At 40.2% G+C, this 21,940-nt stretch overlaps 2 protein-coding genes across 12 annotated transcripts in view; one reads left to right on the top strand and one right to left on the bottom strand.

Annotated features, from left to right (window-relative positions):
• CACNA1E (calcium voltage-gated channel subunit alpha1 E) overlaps nt 1-21,940 on the top strand; it is a 654,182-nt gene that overhangs the window by 214,789 nt on the left and 417,453 nt on the right. Inside the window, exon 1 of one of the 11 annotated variants that reach the window (XM_045048901.1) lies at nt 14,532-14,638. The exons of the other annotated variants lie outside the window; for them this stretch is intronic. Within the exon in view, the coding sequence (XP_044904836.1) occupies nt 14,590-14,638 (49 nt within the window). The 5' untranslated portion in view covers nt 14,532-14,589. Of the gene's footprint in view, nt 1-14,531; nt 14,639-21,940 lie in introns of those variants that run through there. 11 annotated transcript variants of the gene reach the window in all.
• Nucleotides 17,368-18,715, bottom strand: LOC101101608 (60S ribosomal protein L35-like). The gene is given in 4 exon segments (XM_045049252.1): nt 17,368-17,562; nt 17,740-17,868; nt 18,116-18,256; nt 18,258-18,715. Coding segments are annotated over 4 exon segments (585 nt in total). The 5' UTR covers nt 18,378-18,715.

Genomic DNA, 21,940 nt, shown 5'->3' with positions numbered 1-21,940 from the left:
GAAAGAATAAGAGCAGAAATAAATTAGAAAACAGAAAAATAGAAAAAAATTAATGAAACCAAAAGCTAGTTCTTTGAGAAGGCCAATAAAATGGATAAACTTCTACCAGACTGATCAGGGAAAAAATGAGGGAATATACAATTACCAGTGTCAGGAGAGGTGACATCACTGTAGATTTTACAGGTGTTAAAAAAAGAATAAGGATAATGTTATGAACAATTTTTTACCAGTAAATTCTACAATTTAGATCAAATTGACAAATTCCTTGAAAGATAGAAGCTAACAAAACTAGCTTAGAAAGAGACAAATAACCTGAATAGCTGCATTATGTATTTAATTTTTGGCTGAAAACGTTTCTACAAAGACAATTCTAGGGTGAGATAATGTCACCAGTGAATTCTACCAAACATTTAAATAGGAAACTTACACAAACTCTTCCCAGAAAATTGAAGAGGAAGGAATACTTCCCAACTCATTTTATAAGGCCAGCATTGCACTGATAACCGAAAACAGACAAAAACACCGGAAGGAAAGAACATTACAAACCATTATCCCTCATGGACATAACTGCAAAAATTCTGAACAAAATTTTAACAAACTGAATTCAAAAAGGTGGTAGATAAACCATGAAAATATGCTCAGCATCATCAGTCATTTGAGAAAGACAAATTAAAACTTCAGTGGGTGCACCACTATATGTCTACCAGAATGACTAAAATTAAAAATGCTGATGATATGAAGTATTGGGAGGTGTGTGGAAGAATTGGAGCTCTTAAATGTTGGTGGTAGGAATGCAAAATGGCACACCACACTGAAAACAGTTTAGCAATTTTTTAAAAAAGCTAAACATATATCTGCAATATGATACGGGCATTTCACCCGTTACCCAAGAAAAATAAAAGCGTATGCTTATACAATGACTTGTACACAAATGTTCACTGAGGCTTTTTTTTGGAATAGCCCCAAAATGGAAACAACCCAAATACCCATCAACTAAAGAGTGGACAAACTGTTACATCAGTACAACGGAATACTACACAGTAATAAAAAGGAACAGACTATTGATATAAGCTATAACATGGGGTGAATATCAAAATAATTATGCTGAGTAGAAAAACAGACAAAAATGAGTATATAATGTGTGATTCTATAGATCTCCATTCTAGGAGATACACACTGATGTATAGTGGCAGGAAACAGTGCTTTCCAGGAGAGAATGGAGAAGTGGAGAAGGATGAGGGGGAGATTACCAAGGGGCACAAGAAAACCATTTGGGTCAATGGATATGTTCATTATCTTGATTTTGGTAATAGTTTGATATCTTATTCAATTATACTTCAGTAGAGCTCTTAAAAAATAATGACAACCTCAATGATTAAGAAGATGTTGTGTGAAAACTATATACTACACAGTGCTCCAGAAAAGTTAGTCATTAATTATATATAAGGGATTAAAGATGACTATGTGATTGTAAGATTAGAAAATTGTAGGGGCGCCTGGGTGGCGCAGTCGGTTAAGTGTCCGACTTCAGCCAGGTCATGATCTCGCGGTCCGTGAGTTCGAGCCCCGCGTCGGGCTCTGGGCTGATGGCTCGGAGCCTGGAGCCTGTTTCCGATTCTGTGTCTCCTCTCTCTGCCCCTCCCCCGTTCATGCTCTGTCTCTCTCTGTCCCCAAAATAAATAAAAACGTTGAAAAAAAAATTAAAAAAAAAAAAGAAAATTGTAAGGATGGTGGTAGAAGTAATAGAAATAAAGGATAGGAAATGATTTGCAAAAGATGGTGATTCTGTTTTCTCAACAGTGACATATAGGTGGAATACCCAGAAGCTAGTTGGGAATGTGGAACCACAGCTGCAGAGACATGAGTGTGGCCACAAATACGTGCAAACGTTCACAGAGGCGAGGCTGGAGGCAGGAGGGTAGAGGAGATATTTGCAAGGACAGCATAGGGCAAGGGGAGAGTAGAAGTCTGTGGACACTCCTAGCAGATTGTATAGCAGTAATTGGGGTACTGTTTGGGATAGAGTAATTAGAGGTTATCTGAAATGATGACATTGGAGTTGAGCCAGCCATGTAGAGATAAAAAAGAATAGTGTTCCAGGCTGAGGAACAACTGGAGAGACCTGGAGATGGGAAAGACTTTGATGTGTTTTAGCAACTGTTTAGGAGGCCAGCGTGGCTAGAGTTGGTAAAGGAGGAAGAAGGTAGTTTAAGCCTTGGTTAGGTTGATAGGATGTAATGAGTTTAGATTTTGTCTTCAGGGTACAATTTATGATGTGTTTTTAGAAAGGTCATTATGGATAAGTTGCAGGTGGATAAGTACTTGTGGAGGAGGCAAGTGAGAAGTTTCTTTCAGTAAGTAGTTCAGATGGGGAATGGTGGTGACTTGGACTAGGATCACCATGGAGTGGATAGATTAAAGGTAGAAAGATCAGGGCTTGATAAAAACCAAGGTCAGGAATCTTGGCAGTGACAAAACCATTGGGCCTTAAAATATTAGAGTTGGAAGTGGTATTAAGGATTGCTCGGTAGAACTCCTTAACCAACTACCATGTTTCCCATTTTGCTCTGGACACATACCTTAGCACATAGCAATAATTATCTTTCAAATTAGTGTGGTCCTTCAAAGTTTCCAGTGTGTGTTCATATATGGTGTTTCCTTCAAGGGCATGGTCCTACCCTCCCTTTATCTCAGCTTGTTGCTCTGGTGTTCTGCTCCAGCCTATTTTGTCATAGCTTGGTACTCAGGTGCAGGGAATGGTGGTTCTTGTGTTATAAAGTGGGACCTGGGGAAGGGTAGGAGATACAGATGATGGAACAGAAGCTGAGGGAAGCAATTCCTCTCGAGACTGACTTCCAAGTACACAACCAGCCATCTTGTCTTCAGAGAAAGGCTAGCACTGCCTCCCTCTCTTCTTCGAAGCTTCTCCTTACATCCCAACCTATTGAAATCAGGCTCAGCACTCAGAAAGCATGCTATACTGTCTTCTCTTCTAGGGAGTCTTTCCCTGCTTCCCTTATCTGTTGTCATCTCACATTGTTTTGAACTCTCACTTTTGTATCTCTCTGGGCATTTGTCTCAGCTCAACATATTATTAATTATTTCAAACTTTCCCTGAGTGATTGTGTCTTTCACCTTTTTTTATGCCCTATGATCCTTACTGCATATAACTCATGCATATAGCAGGGACCTGGTGAAGGTTGTTGAATTGAACCCATTCAAGTTCAAATACAAGCTTCAGACATGGTAGGTACAGAGAAAAGTTAGAAGGGAACTAAGATTCCTATGTGAATGTTTGTTGATTCGAGAGAGAAAGAGAGAGTGAAAGCAGGAGGGAGGGAGGGAGGAAGGGAGAGGGAGAGGGGGGGGGGAGAGAGAGAGAGAGAGAGAGAGAGAGAGAGAGAGAGAGAGAATGAATCCCAAGCAGGCTCCACACTCAGCATAGAACATGACATGGGGCTTGATCCCATGACCCTGGGATCATGACCTGAGCCAAAGTTAAGAGTCAGATGCTCAACCAACTGAACAACCCAGGTGCTTCTGAATGTTTATTTTTTTATTTTTTTTTCAACGTTGTTTTTTTTTTGGGGGGGGGGGGACAGAGAGAGACAGAGCATGAAGGGGGGAGGGGCAGAGAGAGAGGGAGACAGAGTCGGAAACAGGCTCCAGGCTCCGAGCCATCAGCCCAGAGCCTGACGCGGGGCTCGAACTCACGGACCGCGAGATCGTGACCTGGCTGAAGTCGGATGCTTAACCGACTGCACCACCCAGGCGCCCCAATGTTTATTTTTTTAATTAAAGTTTTTCTGGCTGAGATATAATTGACACATAACATTGTATTAGTTTTAGGTGTGCAACATAATGATTTGATATATCTATATACTGCAAATCTGTCACCACATATATTTACAATTTTTTTTTCTGGAGATGAGACTTTTAAGATAGATCTATTCTTTTAACAACTTTCAAATATACAATACGGTATTGGTAATTATAGTCTTCATGTTGTCCATCGCATTCCCAAGGCTTATTTATCTTATAACTGGAAGTTTGTGCTTTTACACCACCTTCCTCCATTTCACCCACCCCCCACTCCCTGCCTCTGGAAACCAAGAGTCTGTTCTCTGTAGCTATGAGTTTGTTTTGTTTTAGATTCTACATATAAGTGAAGTCATATGATATTTGTCTTTCTCTGTTTGACTTATTTCACTTAGCATAACATCCTGTAGTTCCATTCGTTGTTGCAAATGGCAAGATCTCATTCCAATGTGTATGCAATATTGGAATGTTCCAATGTGTACACACACACACACACACACACACACACACACACGCACACACACACACAAACGCACCCACATCTTCTTTCTCCATTCATCTACTGATGGACACTGGGGTGGCTTCCATATCTTGACTATTGTAAATGATGCTACAATAAACCTATATCTTTTCAAGTTAGTGTTTTCATTTCTTTGGGTAAATAACCCAGTAGTGGCAGTAGTAGAATTACTGGGTCATACGGTATTTCTATTTTTAATTTTTGAGGAACCTCCATTCTATTTTCCACAGTGGCTGCACCAGTTTATGTTCCCACCAACAATGCACAAGGATTCCCTTTTCTCCACATTCTCACCAACACTTGTTATTTCTTGTCATTTGATGATGGGCATTCTAACTGGTGTGAGGTGATATCTCATTGTGGTTTTGATTTTCATTTCCCTGTTGATTAGTGATGTTCAGCATCTTTTTCATGTATCCGTTGACCATCTGTATGTCATTTTTGAAAAAATGTCTATTTAGATCCTCTGCTCATTTTTAAATCATATATATGTGTGTATATACATATGTGTGTGTCTGTGCGTGTGTGCGTGTGCACGCGTGTGCGCACACACACATATTTTTGGTGTTGAGTTGTATTAGTTCTTTATATATTTTGGATATTAATCCAGTATCAGATATATCATTAGCAGATATCAGCTCCCATTTAGTAGGTTGCTCTTTCAATTTGTTGATGGTTTTCCTCCCCGTGCAAAAGCTTTTATTTTGGTGTAGTATTTCCCTTGCCTAGAAGACATATCTAGAAAAATGTTGCTAAGGCTAATGTTAAAGACATTACTGCCTACGTTTTCTTCTAGGAGTTTTGTGTTTTCATATCTAACAATTAGGGGCTTAATCCATTTTGAGTTCATTTTTGTGTATGGTATATAAAAATGATCTAGTCTCATTCTTTTGCATGTAGGTATCCAGTTTTCCCAGCACCATTTATTGAAGAGACTGTCTTTTCCCCATTGTATATTCTTGCCTCTTTTATTATGGATTAGTTGACCAAATAAACAGGTTTATTTCTGGGTTCTGTATTCTGTCCCATTCATCTATATGTCTATTTTTGTCAGCACCATACTTTTCTTTATTACTATAGCTTTGTAGTATATACTGAAATCTGGGATTGTGATACCTTAAGTTTCATTCTTCTTTCTCAAGATTGTTTTGATAATTTGTGGTCTTTTGTGGTTCCATAGAAATTTTAGGATTATTTTTTCTAGTTCTGTGAAAACTGTTGTTGGTGTTTTGATAGGGAACGCATTGAATCTGTAGATTTCTTTGGGTAGTATGGACATTTTAACAATATTGATTATTCCAATCCATGGACATGGTAGGTCTTTCCATTTGTTTATATTATCTTCATTGTCTTTCATAGTTTTAAGAGTACAGGTCTTTCACCTCCTTGGTTAACTTATTCCTAGGTATTTTATTCCTTTTGATGCAATTTTTTTTCAATATATGAAATTTATTGTCAAATTGGTTTCCATACAACACCCAGTGCTCATCCCAAAAGGTCCCTCCTCAATACTCATCACCCACCCTCCCCTCCCTCCCACCCCCCATCAACCCTCAGTTTGTTCTCAGTTTTTAACAGTCTCTTATGCTTTGGCTCTCTTCCACTCTAACCTCTTTTCTTTTTTTTTTTTCCTTCCCCTCCCCCATGGGTTTCTGTTAAGTTTCTCAGGATCCACATAAGAGTGAAACCATATGGTATCTGTCTTTCTCTGTATGGCTTATTTCACTTAGCATCACACACTCCAGTTCCATCCACGTTGCTACAAAAGGCCATATTTCATTCTTTCTCATTGCCACATAGTATTCCATTGTGTATATAAACCACAATTTCTTTATCCATTCATCAGTTGATGGACATTTAGGCTCTTTCCACAATTTGGCTATTGTTGAGAGTGCTGCTATAAACATTGGGGTACAAGTGTCCCTATGCCATTTGATGCAATTTTAAATGGAATTGTTTTCTTAATTTCTCTTCCTGATAGTTTGTTATTAGTTTATGGAAAAGCAACAAATTTCTGTATATTAGTTTTATATCCTGCAGCTTGGCTAAATTAATTACTTCTAATAGTTTTTTTTTTTTTTTTGGTAGTCTTTAGGGTTTCCTATGTGTAGAATCATGTCATCTGCAAATAGTGACAAATAAGGACAGTCTAACTTATCCTTTCCCAACTTGGATTCCTTTTATTTCTTTTTCTTGTGTGATGGTTGTGGCCAGGACTTCCAGGACCATGTTGAATAGAAGTGGTGAGAATGGACATCCATATCTTGTTCTAATCTCAGAGGAAAAGCTCTCAGTTTCTCACCACTGAATATAATGTTAGCTGTGAATTTCTCATTTATGGCCTTTATTATGTTAAAGTATGTTCCCTCTAAACCCATTTTGTTGAGAGTTCTTACCATGAACAGATATTGCTTTTCTCAAATACTTTCTCTGTATCTATTTATATGATCACATGATTTTTATCTTTCATTTTGTTAATGTGTATCATATTGATTGATTTATGGATATTGAATCATTTTGCATCCCTGAAATAAATCTCACTTGATTGTGGTGAATGGTCCTTTTAATTTATTGTTGAATGTGGTTTGCTAATATTTTGTTGAGGATTTTTGCATATGTGCTCATCAGAGATATTGGCCAGTAGTTTTCTATCTCTCCCTCCCTTTCCCTTTCTTTCTTTCTTTCTTTCTTTCTTTCTTTCTTTCTTTCTTTCTTTCTTTCTTTCTTTCTCTCTCTCTCTCTCTCTCTTTCTTTCTTTCTTTCTTTCTTTCTTTCTTTCTTTCTTTCTTTCTTTCTTTCTTTCTTTCTTTCTTTCTTTCTTTCTTTCTTTCTCTCTCTCTCTCTCTCTCTCTTTCTTTCTTTCTTTCTTTCTTTCTTTCTTTCTTTCTTTCTCTCTCTCTTTCTTTCTTTCTTTCTTTCTTTCTTTCTTTCTTTCTTTCTTTCTTTCTTTCTTTATTTCTTTCCTATCAGGGTAATGCTGGCCTCATAGAATGCATTTATTTGGAAGCTTTTTTTTACCTCTGCTATATTTTGGAATAGTTTGAGGAGAATAGGTATTAACTCTTCTTGAAATGTTTGGTAGAATTTATCTATGAATCCCTCTGGTCCTGAACTGTTGTTTGTTGGGAGTGTTTTGATTACCAGTTCAATTTTGTTACTAGGCCAGTTGGCTTGTTCATATTTTTTATTTCTTTTGATTCAGTTTTGGAAGATTGTATGCTTCTAGGATTTTATCCATTTCTTCTAGGTTGCTAAATTTGTTGGCATATAATTTTTCATTGTAGTCTCCTATAGCCTTTTATGTTTCTGTGGTGTTGGTTATTTCTGTTCTTTGATTTCTGATTTTATTTATTTGGGTTCTCTCTCTTTTTTTCTTGATGAGTCTGGTAAAAGATTTATCAATTTTATCTTTTCAAAGAACCAGCTCTTGGTTTCATTGATTTTTTCTATTGTTTTTTTTAAATCTCCATTTCATTTATTTCTGCTCTTACATTTATTATTTGCTTCCTTCTGTTAACTTTGGGTTTTGTTTGTTCTTTTCTAGTTCCTTGAAGTGTAGGGTTAGCTTGTTTATTTGAGATTTTTCTTGTTTCTTGAGGCACGCCTATATCACTACATTTTTCTCTTGGAACTACTTTTGCTGTGTCCCAAAGATGTTGGACTATACTGTTTTCATTTTCATTTGTCTCCATGTATTTTTTCTTTCCTCTTTGATTTCTTCATTGACTCACTGGTTGCTTAGTAGCATGTTATTTAACTTGCATGTGCTTGTGTTTTTTTCCAGTTTTTTTTTCTTGTTTCCAACTACCGTTGTAGTTGGAAAAAATGTGTGATATGATTTCAGTTTTCTTAAATTTAGTGAGATTTATTTTGCGGCCTAACATATGATTTATCCTGGTGACTGTTTCATGTACACTTGAAATGAATTAGTATTATGTTGTTTTGGGATATATACCTGTATATACCTGTTAAGTTCACCTTGTCTAATGTGATATTCACAGACTGTTCCCTTATTGATTTTTTTGTCTGAATGATGTATCCATTGATGTGAGTTAAAGTTTCCTTCTATTATTGTAATACTGTCAATTTTCTCCTGTATGTCTATTAGTATTTGCTTTATGTGTTTAAGTTCTCCAGTATTGGGCACATAGATATTTACAACTGTTATATCCTCTTGTTGTGTAATAATTTTATTATTCCTAATTATAGCCTTTTCTTTTCCACTTAAAGAAGTCTCTTTCACACTTCCTATGAGGCCAGTTTAGTGGTGATAAACTCCTTTAACTTTTGTTTGGGAAACTCTTTACTTCTCCTTCAATTGTCATAGATAACCTTGTCAGGTGGAGTATTCTTAGTTGTAGGTTTTTTTTTTTTTTTCCTTTCAGCACTTTGATATATCATGCCATTCCCTTCTGGCCTGCCAAGTTTCTGCTGAAAACCTAACTGATAGCCTTATGGGGTTTTCCTTGTGGTTTACTAGTTGCTTCTTTCTTGATGCTTTAAAAATTCTCTTTATCTTTAACTTTGACATTTTCATTAATATGTGTTGTGGTGTGGACCTGCTTGGGTTCATATTGTTTGGAATTCTCTGTACTTCAGAATCTGGATGTTTGTTTCCTTCCCCAGGTTAGGGAGGTTTTTAGCTATTATTTTTTCAAAGAACTTTTTTTTTTTGCCACTTTTTCTTTTTCTTTTTCCTCTGGGACACCTATAATGCAAATGTTTGTTTGCTTGATGTTCAAGAAATCTATTCTTATTTTGTTTTATTCTTTTTTCTTTTTGCTGTTAAGCTTGGGTGATTCTTACTACCCTGTTTTCCAGATCACTGATCTGCTTCTGCATCCTCTAATCTACTGTTGAGTCCCTTTAGTGTATTTTTCATTTCAGTTTTTGTATCCTTCAACTACTATTGGTTCTTTTTTTTATATGTTTTTTGTCTTTTTTGAAGTACTCACTATGTTCATCTACTCTTCCCTCCACTCCAGTGAGCATCTTTATGACCATTATTTTGAAACCTTTATCAGGTAAGTTGGTTATCTCCATTTCATTTAGCTTATTTTCCGAGGTTTTGTCTTGTTGTTTTTTTTTTTTCCCATTTGGTATGTATTCTTCTGTCTCATTTTGCTTGACTTTCTGTGTTTGTTTCTATTAATTAGGCAGAAGAGCTACTTCTCCTAAACTTGAAGAAGTTTAGGTCACCCCTGTGCAGACTGTGTGTGCCTGGTAATTTTGGCTGGCTGGCTGGAGTTGTGGCTGACTTGGGTTGTGGGTCCTGGGGCACTTCATGCTGTGGTTGCCCTGGTAGGATGACTAGAGTTGAAGTGGCCATGGGCCAGGGTGGCCCAAGGGTTCCCTGGCAGGACAGCTGAACTTGAAGTGGGTACATGCTGGTGGAGTGCTGGGGCTCTCCATGAAGAAGATATCCTGGGAGGACAGTTGAAGCTGACATAGGTACAAGCTAGGGTGTTGTGTGGCACTCTGTGCATGGGGTGTCCTGGTGGGGTAGCTGGAGGTGAAGTAGGGTTGAGGGGTCCTGGCACTCTGTACTGAAGATGTCCTTGTTACTTGTCTGGAGCTGAAGTGGTATGAGCTAGGAGTGGTTCTGGAATGCTTTGTGCCTGGGTCATCTTGGTGATCTGGCTGGAGCTGTAGAGAGCACTGACCAGGGGTTTCTGCACTGGGGCCACTGTGATAGGAGGATTGGGTTAGTGTGGCCTAGAGGCCTGTGGCTCACCGAGGTGCTAGGCTGGCTGGTCTCTGCTCCCATCCATACTGTCAAGGTAGAGGGGAAATGTAAACTGTGGCTCCCACCAACTTCTTCAACCTGAAGAGAGTTATAGCAGCTACCCCACATTTGGCAGAGTTCTAGGACTGGTTCCTTTATATTTTAGTTGCCCTTTTATTTTCTTTTATCCCCCCCCCCCAAATTTATATTTAAATTCCAGTTAGTTTCAGGTGTAGAATTTAATGATTCATCACTTACATACAATACTCAGTGCTCATCACAAGTACCCTTCTTAATACCCATCGCCTATTTAACCGGTCTCTCTGACCACCTCCTCTCCAACAACCCTCAGTTTGTTCTCTATAGTTAAGAGTCTGTTTCCTGATTTGCATTTCTTGTTTCCCCCTATGTTCATCTGTTTTGTTTCTTAAATTCAAACTGCGGCATTTTTTTTTCTGTGCCCTGGGGCAAGTGAATCTACTCACAGTCTCTTAGTACTACTCCTCCCCACTGCAGTTTGCAATGTTGGGGATGAAGGTTTCCTTTGTTACCTCTGTCTATTTTGCCATTCTCTCTGTAGTCTGTCTTTCATTATACAGAAGTTGTTAAATCAGCCCTCTGTTCTTCAGGAGAAACTGTTCTATATATAGGTGTGGATTTGGTGTGTCTATGGAGAAGGTGACTTCAGGGCTTTCTTATGTCACCATCTTGGCTCAGAAGTCCATATTTTATTTATTTATTCATCTGTTGATGGACACTTGGGTTATTTCCATGTTTGGCTATTGTAAATAATGCTGCAGTGAACATGAAGGTGTAGATATCTTTTCAAAAGAGTGATTTCATTCCATTGGGATAAATACCCAGTAGCGTAGTTGCTGGATCATATGGTAATTCTATTTTTAATATTTTGAGGAACCTCCATTCTATTTTCCATGGTGGCTACTCCAATTTACATTCCCACCAACTTTGTACAAAGGTTACCTTTTCTCCACATGCCTGCCAAGGCTTATTATTTCTTGTTATTTTAATGATAACCATTTTAACAGGTGTGAGGTGATAGCTCATTGTGGTTTTGATTTGCATTTCCCAAATGATTAGTGAGGTTGAGCACCTTTTCATTTACCTGTTGGCCATTTTGTGTATCTCCTTTGGAAAAATTCCTGTTTAGATCCTCTCTCTGCACATTTTTTGGTTAGAGTGGTTTCTTTTTTCCTTTTGAGTTGTATGAGTTTTTTTTTTTTAGTATTTTTGATATTAACTCCTTATCAGAATATGATTTACAAATATTTTCTCCTATTCAGTGTGTTGCCTTTTCATTTTGTTGGTGGTTTTCTTTAATGTGCAGAAGCTTTTTAGTGTGATGTAGTCCTACTTGTTTATCTTTTCTTTGTTGCCTCCCCTGTGAATTTTGATTATAGTATCTCTACGCCAGGTATAAATGATGGAGTAGGAGTGGAGGTGGGGACAGAAAGGAAATAAAGGGAATAAATGGAGCACTTGGGGGTGCTAGAATTAGGAAAGTATGTCTGTGGCAAAATGCCCTTAGAGAACTACAATTCTGAGTATGAGCCTGACCACCATCCTAACTCTTCCTTGTTTAAAATTTAAAATAGTCTATGGGGAGATATTCTCTTTTTAGGATCATTATTCTGATTTTATTACAGAGCTCAGTTGGGAAATTAATTTTTTATTTTAGGAATTTGCTAGAATATATCTGTGGCAGAAACTGGTAAATACTCAATAAGCTCATTTCCTCCTCTTCCTGGGCATATAGCTTGACTACATTTCTCTGTCTTTCTTCTCCCTTGTAGTTAGGTATGGATGTAAAATGGAGCCCTGGCCAGTAGAATATGGGCAAAAGTAATGGCTGGCTAGGTCTGGCCCTTCCTGCATTATCATCTATGCTTTTTCTCTTCTTGTGTGCTGGCTGAATGCCAGAGATCCAGTCTAGAGGAGCACTATCCAGTAGAACTTTTGTGGTGATGAAATGTTCTAGAGCTCTGCTATCCAATATGGTAGCCATGCATTTACTGTGCACGTCAAATACAGCTAACAGGACTGGGGTACTGAATTTTTAATTTTATTTAATTTTAGTTAATTTAAATGGCTACAAGTGGCTAGTAGCTACCATGCTGGATAGCACAGCTTTTAATGGAAGGAGTCTGGTCTCTGAGTGACTAGATTGAGCAGAGTTCTTGGCACAACATGGTAAAGTGCATGAGAAATACACGTTTACTGTGTTAAGACACTGAGATATAATATCTGTTCCATAAAATGAGGGATACCTGCTGATATACCTACACTAAAAATTTATATGGTATGCATCTTCAACTGGAAAGCAATGTGGCTGGACAAACCCAGTATCTAATATCAAACCTAATTATCTAGTGTCATTCCTAAATAGACAATTTAATCTTATTTCACCTCCCTTAAGCTCCTAGTTTTGCCCCCCATCCTATTTTCTCGGAGGGAAGTGATGAACAAAAGGCCATGAGGCAAACACTACCTCCTTTTCCTACTCAGGGTAGAAGAAACTGCTCAGGGTTCTGATTTCCTCTCCATCCTAGCTCACTGTGTAGGCTTGGGCAAATCACTTGTTATTATCTCTTGTTACTGACTTCCTTACCTATAAAATTATGATTTCAGGATTTGCTTTTTTTTTTTTTTTTTAATATATGCTCTCTTCAGCATCCTGTTTCTTCTTCTTTGCTTGGGTGATCCTCACTCCAAGTGCTTCTGGCTCAGGGCCCTTCCAGGCCTTTCTAAGTTCTATTCTGTGCCTCTGTCTTCGCACCTTCATGTCTTTCCTCTTTATCATTGATTATGCCCATACCTGTTAATACTGCCTCACACCTTACTCACTTTCAGCCTCTCCAGCCTCATTTCCATGTCAAACTCTGCTCAGATGGCTTTTAGGAATATCACTATAATGCCCTTCTGTTCATCTTCAAAAGGGTGGGATCTGGGAACAGATGAGTCTCCCCTGTCTGAGTACTTAATCCTGTGACATGGTTTTTCTCCCATATCTATAAATTCTAGGCTTTTACTTCCTTCACTCCCAGAGTGTCTGAAGAATTAAAAGTTTGTAAATTGCCTTGAATTCCTTGGGGATAACTAGCAAGTGTAAAGAATAAAAATCATTTCATATAAAGCTGTTGAAAAACAGGCAGTGAATTGATTCACAGTCTCCCCCATTGGGCTATGATTATGAGTGTCTCAGATGAAATATCACATTTCAGCAAGACAGGTGATGCCTGTGTTAGGCTGCTAATTGTAATAAAAAGCTTAATTTGCACTTCTGTTTCTCATTCCAGTGGGTTGGGGAGTGGGGGTGGCAAGGATGGGGCTATTCAAGGAGTCTTTATAAGCTTGTCCTTGAGTTGGTGATGGGAAAATGATTGTTCCAGCATTGTACAGTCAAAGCTTGACTGCTGTGTGCCATTAGCTCCCCAGCTATTCTGTTTCTCAATAACATCATTTTTCCTGTCTCCTAAGGTATAAGCTTTGCATTCATCACTTACTCACCTACCTCTTCCTTTTATTTTCCTTACACTTGTCCTCCCCTCCTTTCTCCTTTTCTTGTACCCCCCTTTCTCTTTTCTTCCCTTCCTTTCTTTTACCATAATTCCTTAATAATTTTGATTATCTATTATATTGAAGAGACTGAAATAAGGTGATGAATGAGATAAAAAAGTTCCCTGCCATTGTGTAATTGCAAACTATGATGGTTGACAAACAATGATACAAGGAATTCTGACAAAGAGTTATTTAGTTGTTCATTCAGCAAATAATTAAAGAGAGCTTACTGTGAGCCAGGCAGTGTTCTACAGACTTAGGATACACCAGTGAACAACTGATAGTGGGGATATGATGGGCAAAGCACAGCCTTCTCTGAGATTGCAAAGCAGGTAATCTTGTCTCACCTAAAGGGTCTAGAGGGACCCCAGAGAAGAGGTGCTTTGATTGAACCCAGCAGGATGAGAAGAAATTAGGTTGGCCAAAAGGGTCAGGGGAAATGGTTCAGCTAGCTGTTGCAGGGGAGGAGCTTGTGAGAAAGAAGGAAAAGAGTTTATTCACTGCTAGTGCATATGGTGTATGGGTCCAGAGTGGCAAAAATGAGTCCTGAGACCCAGGCAGGGACCAATCCATAATGGCCATCTAAGCCACCGCAGTGAGTCCAGAATTCATTCAGGGCATTTGAAGACCACTGAAGGTAAGGACAATTTGTATTGGAACTGTCCAACAGAACTTTCTGTGATGGTGGAGATTCTGCGATGGCCAATAGCCAATATGGTAGCAACTAAGCATGGTAACTTTTGCACACTTGAAATATGGACTATTGTGCCTAAGGAACTGAATTTTATTTTATTTTATTTTATTTTATTTTATTTTATTTTATTTTATTTTATTTAAATTTAAATGGCCACACGTGGCTAAAAGCTACCTTATTGGACAGTGCATATCTGAATCATCTTTTCAAATCATATCCAGGATTACAACCACGTGTTTTCTGCACTGCACCGCCATGTGGCCTTCTGCTCCTGTGAAGCCTTTCCCAACCACTGAGGCCCGAGGTACCAATCAAATCTCCCAGTTAATTGGATAGCAACTTTCTACAGGTTCTTATGTGTGTCTGCCTTCTTCCTTCACACTCTCAGACTGAGGACTACTCTTGGCTTTTGTTTTTATCCTATGGCAGGGCACATAGCCTCTGTTCACTGAGTAATTTTTGTTTTGGGATTGACTCGTTTTCCTTCCTGGGCTGATTATGGGTAAAAAGCTCAAGGATGCAGACACTAGCTTGGTCTATGGGCTGCCCCATTAGATTTGTATATCCCAGCCCCCTGAATGTGCATGGGGGACATCTGCCTGAGAAGGGGACATCTGCATGGCCTCTCAGGGTCCTGCCAGAATCTCTCACTTGTCCACCCCTTGGACACTTCAATTCTGTGAATGAAGTGAGGTAGAGGGATTCTCTGCTTCTTCATGGAAAGGCGAGATGTCACTTCATGGCGCCTTGTTGCCACCCAGAAGAACTGTTGGGTTGCTCTTCTAAAAGCCTTGTGGTGACGGGGCTTGCTTTCCATTCCTGTATTTTCTCTTGACAGTCAAATCACTTTCCCACTGGGGTTTACAGCTTAAAACTGACTGGGAAATGATCTTATTTCCACGCTTATGTTTTCAGCTTGAAGCATAAAAGAAAATGTTCTTATGCTTTCAACTGATTTGGGGATAATCAATGATCCACCACTTTTCTTGCTTCCCTCAGTCACCAGAGCCAAAGATGTGTGAAGCTCCCACCTGAGTTCTCTCATGTGATTAGCCCAGGGCTAGTTCTTCTCTCTTTGGAAGTACAGATAGTGTTGCCCCATTTTCAGAGTACATAGAAGATAAGGGACGTGGTAATTTTAGTGATGGAATGAAGATTTTGCCCTGGCAGAGTCTCAGTTCCCACTTGGAGAATGTATTTTCATAGAATTAATGACAGACTGTCGCAAATATCATTTAGTCAGTGCTTATATTTTCTCAGTGTCCCTTCGGTTGTTGTCACCTGCAGTGACAGGGGCCTCATTGCCACTTGAGGCTGTCCTCCTGTCCTCAGGCCCTTCTGACTATTGGAACATACTTCACTGGGCTGAACTAAAATCTGCCCATGGGAGCTTTCACTCCTGGCTTCTGGCCTTCCTCTGGGGACCTGATAAGCCCAGCCTCATCATCCCTCCTTCACATGAATACCCCTGAGTATTTGATGATAGCCCAGTCGTCTCTTGTCTAGGCTCCCAGAGTTCTTTTAATGATTTCTTGGCAGATGGGATATCAAGCCCCAGTCCTCTTGGCTGACCATTTTTAGTTTCTCCTCAGAGCAAGCACCCAGAAAAAAACAGATCAGCTTTCTGTAGAGATGTGGAGAATTAGCATCCTGGGCAGAAATGGCATGAAATCTCGTGTAGTTGTGTATCACAGGGAGACCCAAAGTAGTGGTCCTGCCTGCATAGTGAGGGAATCTTACTTTTTGTCCTGTGTCCTCAGACAGACTCAGCTGTGGGAGGATATGTCTCTCATTTGCATCAACACTGTCTGGCACAGTGTCTCATCCAGAGTGGGTACTTGGTGAATATTTGCTGTTGGGCTGTGGGGATGATATCAGTCCTGCTTTAGAGCAGAGGGCGTCCAGAGGGAGAATGAAATGAGATGGGATGCATGTAGGATCTAAAGAGCACTTCAAGTGAGGGCACAGAGCTTACAATTAATTCAAAAAATAAATGAAGAGGCAGTGGAAGGAACTGAAGGAAGAGACTGAAGTGGCTGCAGCCACAAGAAAGATGATATTAGGAGAGGCAGACTCTGTATTGGGATGGGAGAGGTGAGAAGCAGAACGCTTGTTGTTTTCCATTTCTCCAGGAGACTCCTTCTTGAGGCCTCCCCCTCTGCATAAATGATGGCCACTCCTTACAATGGCTCTCAGAAGCAGGAGACAGGGCAGGACTGTTGTGTTCTTTGTTCAGATGAGCAAAGGGCCCAGGGGATTTGCCTCACCTTCCCAAGGGAAGAGGATCAGTTATGGACCCAGCGTTCCTGCGGCCATTCATGTCACTGTGGGGATTGGCTTCAGTGAATTCAGGGATGGCCAGAAATGAGAGGTTAGGAAACTGGAGAAAGTTGAGAGAGCTTTTAAAAGAAGCCATGCTGTTCGTGGTGTTTGGTGGTGCCAGTTTGATTCAGTTCAGTAGCTATTTGTTGAGTCTCTGTATGTCCTTCCTGCTGGAAAGAATAGTCATGCGCTCTATTCCTTCAGAAAAGCAATATGGGCATGAAGGTCAGTGACAGCTACCCATCAACAGGGGAATGCGTTTAATTTATGAGTTGGGGAAAGATATAACGGGCTCAAAGTGGTTGCTGAAAGCCATACCCTTTTGTATAATAAGAGATTAGAACTTGGTGTCTCTGGCTTAGAGGTGATTCTCTTAGGCTGCCAGCTCAGTGCTTGGCCCTGTGGCTCCACGTCTGAGAGCCCTAGGTCCTGTGGAAGTCACAAAGATGAACAAGATATGGTGAGCCACGACAAATTACAATCTAGCAAGGGAAGTAAGTCAAATGGACATGTGGCTATATAATTATATTATTCCACTATGCTGTTTTTACAAGGGAGGGAGAAATTGCTTCCTACTGAGAGGATAACTAGAAGCTTCATGAAGCAGGAGATAATTTGACATGCTGTTTGACCTCCAAACTTCCCCTGCCCTTATCTTTCCATCTCTATACTTTCCACCCAGGTGGTCAACCCAAAATTCCAGAGGAGTCATTACTGATGCTTCTCTTTTTCCTCTTCTCTGACATCCAATCTGTTGCTGGTTTGCTTAGCATCTATCTCCAGCATAGAACTTGATTCTATCCATTTCACTCTATTCACTGTCACCACTGAAACCCTGGACACAACCACCTGTTGCTGGGACTGTTGAAAGAACTTTCGAGGTGGCTTAAAATCCTGCTCATTTTCCTAGCCTATCAACAGTTTTTTTGCAGCAGCCAGAGTAATCTCCCCAAAAGGTAATTCAAGATCCTGGCACTCCTCTGCTCACAAAACCTATGTGGCTTCTTATATTACTCAGTGAAATATTTTTTCACAGGTTTGTTTTTTTTCCAGTTTGCATTTTATTGATGCCAGTGTTCAGACCTTGACCACATATTCCTGCAGTGGGAACAGCCTCTCCTCCTGCTGTTGCTTCTTGGTCGTCAGGTTCTCTTTGTGCTTGGTCAGCTGGCAGCACCTGGCATATGTCTTCCTGGGCTGCAGATCCAGGGGCTTTTACTACTACTACTACTTCTTCTTCTTCTTCTTCTTCTTCTTCTTCTTCTTCTTCTTCTTCTTCTTCTTCTGTTTATTTATTTTTGAGAGAGAGAGAGAAAGTAGGGGGGGAACAGAGAGAGAGGGAGACAGATCCCGAGCAGGCCCTTTGCTGTCAGTGCAGATCCTGATGTGGGTCTCAAACCTGAGCCAAACTGTGAGATCATGACCTGAGCCAAAACCAAGAATTGGATGCTTAACTGACTGAACTAGCCAGGTGCCCCAGGGGCTTGTACTTCTTTCCCTTGTACGATTTCCTGAGGTTCCCTTTCTGAGTCTGGTTAATGACAGTGAGAACATGGGCAATAGATTTGCTAACAACTCAGATCTTGGAGAGTTTGGAAGGAAGCTGTGTGGCCTGTCACTTTGGTGACACACAGCTGGGACAGTTCCATCTTCAGGGTTTCTAGCTGTTTACACAGCTCCCTCTTCTTGCTATGAAGGTGTTGAGCCTTAATCCTGGCCATGGCTACACAAGCTGCTGCCACCTGCTCCTTGGGGAAGAAAACAATTTTAGATATTTCAAACAAGGAATATTAATATGAGATTTTGTTGCATAGATGAAATAGAGGATGGGAGGCAACCAGAGCAGGAAACCACTTCTAACTCTAGATTGGTAGGACCCAAACCCCAGAACCTAGAAGCTGCTCAACCATGATGCATCCTGCCTGGTGGGAGCTGTGACCTTAGAGGAAGGGGATGTCTTGTGGGAAGCTGCAAGGACAAAGGAGATGCCACCATTGTTGTAAAATGCCAATTGAAACCAAGAAGAGGGGAATACTCTGGCCTCTCTCTTCTTCCTGTATACTAGTCTTCCATTATCAAGACACCTTGAGAAAGGCTGAATGGTAGAAATAGATTGACAGAAAGTAGGTGAAGACTGGCATACTCCCAGCTCTCTGCCATTGCCTGCAGGGCCTCACCTGATCTGCTCCTGACCACCTGTCCATCCTTGCCTTGTACCAACCTGTTTTCCTCCTAGCAGGCCTGCTCTGCCAGTCTCCTTTCTGGTCCTGGAGTATCCTAGGCTCTTCTTTCTGTACTCCTTTGGATAATGTTCTCTCTTTCTGGAATAGGCATCCCTTGGTCACTTTCATGGTTGGCTCCTTCTTTGCATCCTTCAGTCTTAGCTCAAATGGTATCTCCCCAGGGGGCCTTACCTGACCACTTTATTTATTTATTTATTTATTTATTTATTTATTTAAGTTTATTTATTTTTTAGAGAGAGAGAGAACAGGGGAGGGGAGAGAGAGAGGGAGACACAGAATCCGAAACAGGCTCCAGGCTCTGAGCTGTCAGCACAGAGCCTGACGCGGGGCTTGAACCCATGACTCATGAGATGATGACCTGAACCAAAGTCAGATGCTCAACCAACTGAGCCACCCAGGTGCCACCCCATTTAAAGTAGCTGCCCTCACCTTACAGATGACTACTCTGTGATATCACCCTGGCATTTTGTTGTGGTGCTTATCATAATCAAACTTACTTATTTGTTTGCTATTTATTAGTTGTCTTTCCTGAATTCATTCAGGTCTGTGCTCAAATATCACCTCCACAGGAAGGCCCTCTATGACCACCCAAGCTGAGGAGTGCCCCTTTCCTATCACATTCTATTTCACTACACAGCTTAATCAATATTCTTTTTTATATAGTTAGTCATTGCTTGGCAAACACACCCACTCCTCTCAGCACCACCCCCAACCCATACATTTTTCTTCCCCACTAGATTATAAACTCTGTGAAAGCAGTGTGTAGATATTCACTTGAAAGGAAAGCCCCATGAAGGAAGGGGACTTATGTGTCCCATTCAGCTGCGTGAACTGTTATAAACGTCTCCAGCACTTAGAATGATGCCAGATGTAGTACACACTTAGTGAATACCTGTGGCATGAACAAATAAATAGTGTTGAAGTTGAGTAGAATCTCAAAAGCAGTGATGGGAGAGAAGAAAGAAGATTCTCAACCAATGGAAAAGCAGAGATTTTGGAAAGTGTACATTTTGGGAAAGACGAGAACTTTGGTTTGTTGGAATGTAAAGACCGTGATGGGTGTTAGGTAGGGGTTATGTCAAAAAAAGGCAGGTTGAGGCCAGATTATGGAAGACCTTAAAGGCTGTTCATGAGTTTATTCAGTTAGGTATGAGGGAGCTGTGAAATACTCACACTAAGCCCTGAAATACACATAGAAAGTGTCTGAAGATTTGCTTCACTTTTAACACCAGTGACAATTCTGTGGCTTTCTGAGAGTCATAATTGGTTTAGACAGAGGGATGCCATTAGCAAAGATTGGTGAACTTAAGAGGAATTCTAGTTTGGTTAATTGGTTGAATCATTTATTCATCAAGGATTGAGATACCTGGTAATAACCAAGTTCTGTGCAAGGGAAGAGACATTTAAATGTAAAGCAGGATATTAATGTAAATGTAAAAATGGGACCCCTTCCCTTGGGCTCACTGTCTAATAAGGGAGGTAAACCCGTAAACAGGTCATTATAATGCAGTGTGATATGTGCTATTAGAACTCTGTGTACCATGGGTGGGGGCAGAGCAGGGGGTAGCAGCCAGCTCTTCCTGGGGCTGTTAGGAAGGCTGTTCACATCCCAGGCCAAGCTTGGAGGGTGAGCAGACAATGGCAGGAGAACAAAACTGTGAAGGGAAATGAAAACAGAGGGGGCAGTATAAAATGTAGAGGGGTACAAGAGCCTGGCTGTCTGGGAAACAGGAAGCAGCAGTTTTGTGTGCAGAGTGTATGGGGGCTGGGCAAGTGACCAGGGCACCATGGATTGGATGTGATGAAATGTGTGCGGTCAGAAATATGGGAGGGGCCAGGTAATGAAGACCTTTATCACCTTAAGGTAAGGAGTTTGAAGAAGAGGTCCGTTTCCTCCCACTCCCTGACTTCTTCTTATAGCACAAATGCTCTCTTTGTGGCCCCATCATACCCAATTTACACTCATTCGTGTTCATTTTTTTGCTAAAAGTATTGAATAAGTTTCTATTATATGCCAGACGCTATTGTATACATTGAAGATACGGTGGTGAATAAGGTAAGCAAATTGCCCTCATGGAGTTTATAGTCTAATGGGGAAGGTACATACATCTATATGTGTGTATGTACATATTGTGTATATTTATTTGTTACCAAGTAATGATCAATTTTGTGAAAATAACATTTATGTGTGTATATGTGTATACATTATTTTGCCAAGTTAATTATTAGTTCTTGGAAAAATAAAACACTGTAAAGAAATAAAACACAATGAAAGGGGGTGTTTAAGTTTTAGAAGGTATTTCTGTTCTGTGGAAGTGACATGAAAAAGATCTGAATAGAGGAGCAAGCCAGGTATCATGGGGAAGAGTGTTTTAGTCAGAGAAGACAGCAAGTGCAAAGGCCCTGAGGCAGGAGATGTTCCAGGAAGAGCAAGGAGGACAGTGTAGCTGAAGTACAGTGAATAAAGGAAGAGGGATAGCAATAAAGGAAGCAATTAGCAACCCATCATGGTGAGCTTGCAGGTGATGGCTGAAGTTACAGATTTTATTCTAAATGTGATGAGAAGTCATTGGAAAGTTTTGAACAATACATTATGAAAGAATCATGCTAATTGTTTGTAAGTAATAGCCTTTAGTGGGACAGGGGTGGAAGCCAAGAGGTGGGTTGGGAGGCTGTTGCAGTAGTGTAGGTGAGAGATGATGGTGGCTTGTTGCAGCTTAGCATTGATGCTGTTGTTGAGAAATGGTCAGATTCTAGATATATTTGAAGATGGAGCCGGTAAGTTTGCTGATGGATTGAATGTGGGGTGTTAAGGAAGGAAAGAGGGAAATCAAGGATGATTCCCAAGGTTTTTGACTTGAGCACCTGGGTGAACAGCGGTGCCATTTACTGAGACAAGAGACAATGATGGAAAAGCAGATTTGTAAGAATGTAAAGAGCAGGGAAGTCAAAAGTGTTAATTTGGAGACGCCTATCAGGCACCCAAGTGGAGTTGCCGTGTGGGTAGCTGGATGCACAAATCAGAAGTTAAGGGGCAAAGT

This window comes from Felis catus, chromosome F1 (genome assembly GCF_018350175.1).
Source record: "Felis catus isolate Fca126 chromosome F1, F.catus_Fca126_mat1.0, whole genome shotgun sequence".
NCBI classification, from domain to species: Eukaryota; Metazoa; Chordata; class Mammalia; order Carnivora; family Felidae; genus Felis; species Felis catus.
This window is presented reverse-complemented; position numbering and strand designations above follow the sequence as displayed.